This window comes from Ovis aries, chromosome 20 (assembly GCF_016772045.2).
Source record: "Ovis aries strain OAR_USU_Benz2616 breed Rambouillet chromosome 20, ARS-UI_Ramb_v3.0, whole genome shotgun sequence".
Taxonomy (NCBI): Eukaryota; Metazoa; Chordata; class Mammalia; order Artiodactyla; family Bovidae; genus Ovis; species Ovis aries.
In genome coordinates, this window is record NC_056073.1 from 11,186,949 (window position 1) to 11,194,067 (window position 7,119).

The following is a 7,119-nucleotide window of genomic DNA, read 5'->3' on the forward strand; positions in this document are numbered from 1 at the left end:
AACTCAACATTCAGAAAACTAAGATCATGGCATCTGGTCCCATCACTTCATGGCAAATAGATGGGGAAACAGTGACAGACTTTATTTTTCTGGGCTCCAAAATCACTGCAGATGGTGACTGCAGCCATGAAATTAAAAGACACTTGCTCCTTGGAAGAAAAGTTATGACCAACCTAGATAGCATATTCAAAAGCAGAGACATTACTTTGCCGACAAAGGTCCATCTAGTCAAAGCTATGGTTTTTCCAATAGTCATGTATGGATGTGAGAGTTGGACTATAAAGAAAGCTGAGCGCCGAAGAATCGATGCTTTTGCACTGTGGTGTTGGAGAAGACTCTTGAGAGTCCCTTGGACTGCAAGGAGATCCAATCAGTCCATCCTAAAGGAAATCATTCCTGAATATTCCTTCAAAGGACTGACGCTGAAGCTGAAACTCCAATACTTCAGCCACCTGATGTGAAGAACTGACTCATTTGAAAAGACCCTGATGCGGGGAAAGATTGAAGGCAGGAAGAGAAGGGGATGATAGAGGATGAGATGGTTGAATGGCATCACCAACTGAATGGACATGAGTTTGAGTAAACTCCAGGAGTTGGTGACAGACAGGGAGGCCTGGCGTGCTGCAGTCCATGGGGTCACAGAGAGTCGGACACGACTGAGCAACTGAACTGAAACTGAAACTGAAGAGTACGTCGGGGAACAAAGTAGGACATTCACGAGAGAAATTATAAGATCTAGATTTTCGTTGCCTGGAAAATCCCATGGATGGAGGAGCCTGGGGGGCTGCAGTCCAGGGGGTTGCGGAGAGTCAGACACATCTGAGCAACTTCCCTTTCACTTTTTACTTTCATGCATTGGAGAAGGCAATGGCAACCCACTCCAGTACTCTTGCCTGGAGAATCCCATGGACAGACGAGCCTGGTGGGCTGCAGTCCATGGGGTCGCTAAGAATCGGACATGACTGAGCGACTTCACTTTCACTTTTCACTTTCATGCATTGGAGAAGGAAATGGCAACCTACTCCAGTGTTCGTGCCTGGAGAATCCCAGGGACAGGGGAGCCTCATGGGCTGCCGTCTATGGGGTCGCACAGAGTTGGACACGACTGAAGCGACTTAGCAGCAGCAGCAGCAGAATAATCTTGATCGTATCAGTTAAGTGCTGAGTCTCAAATCTCATCAAGTCATAAAATGGGAACACTAGGGTTAAAATTATACATGGTGGTGAACGTAAAGAGCTCTCAGTAAAAGATGCTCTCCATTAGGGTAGTGGCATAAGCTCTCAGCGGGCTTGGGGTACATTTCTTGAAAACAGTTGTTGTCAGCTGGGGGCAGTTTTGCCCCCCACCAGAGAATGCTTGGGATTGCCTGGTGATATTTCTGTTTGTTGCAAGGCTGGGGGATGCTTCTGGCATCTAGTGGATGGAGGCTAGGGAGGCTGCTAGACATCCTACGGTGCATAGGACAGCCCTCTATGAGACAGGATTATCCAGTCCAAGATGTCAATAGTGCTTAAGTTGAGAAATCATGGAACTTTCTTAAATGGGGATTCTTCTTGCCATGTTATGAACCAACATAAGGAACTGCTCTTTGAACATCACGAAGAAAGCAGAGTGATGCATGAAGCTGGAAAGGGGGTCTACAGTTATACTCAGGAGTAAAATAAGGTTGGAGATTAGTGCAAATCTCTGATATGGTGGCCACAAGCCAGACACGTATGGCTCTTGCAATGGAAACTAACTGAAGTGGAATAAAATTTTAAATTTGATTCCTGGATCTTAATAGCCACATCCCAAGTGCTCAATAGCCACATGTGACCAGCGGACAGCACTGATATCCAACAGTCCCATCAGCACAGATTTTTCTATCGAGCACCACTGCTCATAAAGGACTCAGCAGAACTGGGCATCAGTGGGGCAATCCATAAGAGAAAAGTTAGAAACTAAGGATATGCAGAGAGCAGGGTACCAAGAGAGACTACAGCATACACCAAAGAGACGATCAAACAAGCACAAAGGTGGTCTTTAGTTAAAGGATAAAACAAGTCACAAACACACACATGTACGGTCATTGATCCACACAATCCTCCCTCCCCGTACCCCCACCCCCAAGAGCCATTCTTAAGCACTTAAAACTCAAGAACCCTGAAAAGGCAGCAGAATCAACCCCAGGCAGGCAGGGAAGTGGGGGCCATCGCTAGGGAGTGCTCTTGCCCTCGCTTCCTTCTTCCTGTCACGGTTCAGTTCAGCTTGTAGTACAAGTTTCCCATCCCGACGGGTGGCCACGACTCGACTGTACTGATGCTAGAGCGTCTGCGTTGGCCAGCCTTGCTTGCAGCCCTGGGGTCCCTGAAGATGGAGTATCCGTACTTGGTGACGAAGGGCAGGCAAAACAAGTGCAGGAGCATCCGGGAGATCTGGAAGATCAAGTGCAGGTACCCCAGCTCCTTGAACTGCTCTTTGATGGCCGTGTTGGTGAGCAGGATGACGGAGAGGCTGAGCAGCTCATAGAGGATAATCCACACGCCGTAGCAGAGCATGCCCACGTAGTTGCTGGTGTGGATGCAGTAGAGGAGCAGCGAGCAGACCAGAAGGGTGGCGGTGGACAGGCTGATGCTGATGTTCTTCTTGTAGGTCACGACCCAAGAGACCAGCTCAGACCTGGTGTTCTGGTAGACGCTGAACCTCTCTTCATAGCCAAAGAAGGCAAACTCATTCATGTCAAAGATGAGGAACTGGACAGTGTTGAGGAAACAGAAGGTGCCTATCACAATGGAGTACTTCCTGTCATTCATCTTATACTTGTTTTACCAGAGACATTGGCTGCAGGGGGAAAAAAAATGCGGAGATACCCGATGAGATGGCAGAGCTGGCCCGGGGCAAATCCTCAAGCCACTGGATGTAAATGGAAGAGCTAACAGTAATAGTGATGGAGGAACAAGCAACAGGCTGGAAGTCGAGGCACGTGGGCTCTGGCCTCATTAGCTAAAGGGGAACACATCCTTGGGAAGTGGGGGCGTCATTGACCTGGGATACTTCTCAGGTAGCTCTGCTGTTCCAGTGGCAGCTGTGCTTTAAGATGGCACAAAGGGTACTCCTTTTGGTGTCAGGCTTGTGGGAATTAAGAAGCTCCTCTGTAGCTCAGATCATGAACTCCTTATGGCCAAATCCAGACTTAAATTGAAGGAAGTAGGGAAAACCACTAGACCATTCAGGTATGACCTAAATCAAATCCCTTCCGATTATACAGTGGAGGTGAGAAATAGATTCAAGGGATTAGATCTGATAGAGTGCCTGAAGAACTATGGATGGAGGTTCATGACATTATACAGGAGGCAATAATCAAGACCATCCCCAAGAAAAAGAAATGTAAAGAGGCAAAATGGTATCGGTGGAGGCCTTACAAATAGCTATGAAAAGAAGAGAAGCGAAAGCCAAAGGAGAAAAGGAAAGATATACCCATTTGAATCCAGAGTTCCAAAGAATAGCAAGGAGAGATAAGAAAGACTTCCTCAGTGATTAATGCAAAGAAATAGAGAAAAACAACAGAATGGGATGGACTAGAGATCTCATCAAGATAATTAGAGATACCAAGGAAACTTTTCATTCAAAAATGGGCACAATAAAGGACAGAAATGGTATGGACCTAATAGAAGCAGAAGACATTAAGAAGAGGTGGCAAGAATACACAGAACTGTACAAAAAGATCTTCATGACCCAGATTATCATGATGGTGTGATCACTCACCTAGAGCCAGACATCCTGGAATGCGAAGTTAAGTGGGCCTTAGGAAGCATCACTATGAACAAAGCTAGTGGAGGTGATGGAATTCCAGTTGAGCTATTTCAAATCCTGAAAGATGATGCTGTGAAAGTGCTGCACTCAATATGCCAGCAAATTTGGAAAACTCAGCAGTGGCCACAGGACTGGAAAAGGTCAGTTTTCATTCCAATCCCAAAGAAAGGCAATGCCAAAGGATGCTCAAACTACCGCACAACTGCACTCATCTCACCCGCTAGCAAAGTAATGCTCAAAATTCTCCAAGCCAGCCTTCAACAGTATGTGAACCATGAACTTCCAGATGTTCAAGCTGGACTTAGAAAAGGCAGAGGAACCAGAGATCATATTACCAACATCCGCTGGATCATCAAAAAAGCAAGCAAGTTCCAGAAAAACATCGACTCTGCGTTATTGACTATGCCAAAGCCTTTGACTGTATGGATCACAACTTTGACTGTGGAAAATTCTGAAAAAGATGGGACTATCAGACCACCTGACCTGCCTCCTGAGAAATCTGTATGCAGGTCAAGAACCAACAGCTAGAACTGGACATGGAATAACAGACTGGTTCCAAATCAGGAAAGGAGTACATCAAGGCTGTATATTGTTACCCTGCTTATTTAACTTCTAGGCAAAGTACATCATGAGAAATGCTGGACTGGATGAAGCACAGCTGGAATCAAGATTTCTGGGAGAAATATCAATAACCTCAGATATGCAGATGACACCACCCTTATGGCAGAAAGTGAAGAAAAACTAAAGAACCTCTTGATGAAAGTGAAAGAGGAGAGTGAAAAAGTTGGTTTAAAGCTCAACATTCAGAAAACTAAGATCATAGCAGCTGGTCCGATCACTCCATGACAAATAAATGGGGAAACAGTGGAAACAGTGACAGACTTTATTTTTATGAGCTCCAAAATCACTGCAGATGGTGACTGCAGCCATGAAATTAATAGACACTTGCTCCTTGGAAGAAAAGTTATGACCAACCTAGACAGCATATTAAAAAGCAGAGACATTACTTTGCCAACAAAGATCTGTCTAGTCAAGGCTATGGTTTTTTCCAGTGGTCATGTATGGGTGTGAAAGTTGGTCTGTAAAGAAAGCTGAGCACCGAAGAATTGATGCTGTTGAACTGTGGTGTTGGAGAAGACTCTTGAGAGTCCCTTGGTCTGCAAGAAGATCCAACCAGTCCATCCTAAAGTAGATCAGTCATGAGTGTTCATTGGAAGGACTGATGTTGAAGCTGAAACTCTAATACTTTGGCCACCTGATGTAAAGAACTGACTCATTTGAAAAGACCCTGATGCTGAGAAAGATTGAAGGCAGGAGAAGGGGACGACAGAGGATGAGATGGTTGGATGGCATCAGCAACTCAATGGACATGAGTCTGAGTATGATCCAGGAGTTGGTGATGGACAGGGAGGCCTGGCGTGCTGCAGTCCATGGAGTCACAAAGAGTTGGACTCGACTGAGCGACTGAACTGAAGTTGCTTCAGTCATATCTGACTCTTTGCTACCCTATGGACTGTAACCTGCCAGGCTCCTCTGTCCATGGGATTCTCCAGGCAAGAATACTGGAGTGGGTTGCCATGCCCTCCTCCAGGGGATCTTTTGGACCCAGGGATTGAACCCTTGTCTCTAATACCTCCTGCACTGCCAGAGGGTTCTTTACCACTAGCACCACCTTCACTCAAGAAGAATGAAAGTTTTAAGTCCACACAACGTTTTATACACAAGTGTTTATACTGTTCTTATTCTTAATTGCCCCAAACTACAAACCATTCTATGTCCTCCAGTGAGCAAATGGATTAACTGCGGTACATTCTTGCCATGGCGTACTACTCAGCAATAAAGAAAGAGCTATAGGGACTTCTCCAGTGGTTCAGGGGCTAAGACTCCAAGCTCCCAATGCAGGGGGCCTGGGTTCCATCCCTGGTCAGGGAATTAGATCCCATATGCAGCATCTAAGAGTTCACATGTCATTAAAGACCCCATAAGCCACAACCAAGACTCAGGGTAGCCAAATAAATCAGTATTAAAAAAAATAATGAACTAGCAATACACATAATGACATGAACGAATCTTTAAGGGCTTAGCCTGAGTAAAAGAAGTCAGGCAAAAAAGATTATATACTCTATGATTCCATTTATGTAAAGTTCTAGAAAATACAAACTAACATATAGAGAAAATCAGCAAATCAGTGCTTTGTGGTGGCAGGGTCGGGGGCGGTAGTGCAGGAAGGGGCAGGAGACAGGGATAAAGAGGAAACTCTTGGGGGTGACACACGTGTTCATGCATTCAATTATGGTGATGGCTTCACTGGAATATACTCATGCCAAAACTTACTAAATTATATTATTTAAACATGTATTTGTTGTGGTTGTGGTTTAGTCGCTCAGTCGCGTCCGACTCTTTGTGACCCCATGGATTGCAGCCCTCCAGGCTCCTCTGTCCATGGGGATTCTCCAGGCAAGAATACTGGAGTGGGTTGCTACTTCCTTCCCCAGGGGGTCTTCCCCAAACAGGGATTGAACCCAGGTCTCCTGCCCTGCAGGCAGATTCTTTACCATCTAAGCCACCAGGGAAGACTGTGCTATATATTGTATATCAATTATACCTCAAGAAAGCTATTCAGTTCAGTTCAGTCGCTCAGTCATGTCCAACTCTTTGGGACTCCATGAACTGCAGCTTGCCAGGCCTCCCTGTCCATCACCAACTCTTGGAATCCACCCAAACCCATGTCCATTGAGTCGGTGATGCCATCCAACCATCTCATCCTCTGTCGTCCCCTTCTCCTTTTGCTCTCAATCTTTCCCAGGGTCAGGGTCTTTTCCAATGAGTCAGCTCTTCGCATCAGGTGGCCAAAGTGTTGGAGTTTCAGCTTCAACATCAGTCCTTCCAAGAAAGCTATTAGTAAACCTCTAACATAAGGTCTATGCTGTCTGAAGTAGAGGTTTCCTCAGTGTGTCTTCCATTCTGGCTTAAACTGCTTCTGACATTTCCTGACCCCTGAACTCAAAGTGAAGTTTGTTGATATGTGATAATGTATAATCTTGTACCATCTTATGTGGTTGGCGAATCAATTCATAAACATAAACATGATTTAATCTCTCTCACGAAACTGCAAAATCCTCAAGGTCAGGAATTACATCTTATACTTTTTTGTATCCTCCTGCAGCGGAGATATACACAGTGTGTCCTGCACAGTGACTGACAGAAGAGTTTAACAAATAGCTTTTGATTAATCACAAGTGCATTTATGCTCCTTGACAGTTTTTGTTGGGGGAGAGGAAGGAAGGGTCAAGACAGAAAATGAAGTATGATTTGTCTCTATTTTT

General features: G+C 45.3%; 1 protein-coding gene across 1 annotated transcript; it reads right to left on the reverse strand.

The window, feature by feature from the left end:
• Positions 1 to 2,094: 2,094 nt before the first annotated feature.
• On the reverse strand, positions 2,095 to 2,921 carry TMEM217B (transmembrane protein 217B). The gene has a single exon (XM_060403561.1). The coding sequence runs from the start codon at positions 2,791 to 2,793 to the stop codon at positions 2,239 to 2,241; it is 555 nt and encodes a 184-aa protein (XP_060259544.1). The 5' UTR covers positions 2,794 to 2,921; the 3' UTR covers positions 2,095 to 2,238.
• Between the last annotated feature and the right edge of the window lie 4,198 nt (positions 2,922 to 7,119).

Coding starts and splice junctions, on each gene's coding strand:
- TMEM217B (XM_060403561.1), bottom strand. CDS start 2,793: ATGAATGACAGGAAGTACTCCATTGTGATAGGCACCTTCTGTTTCCTC.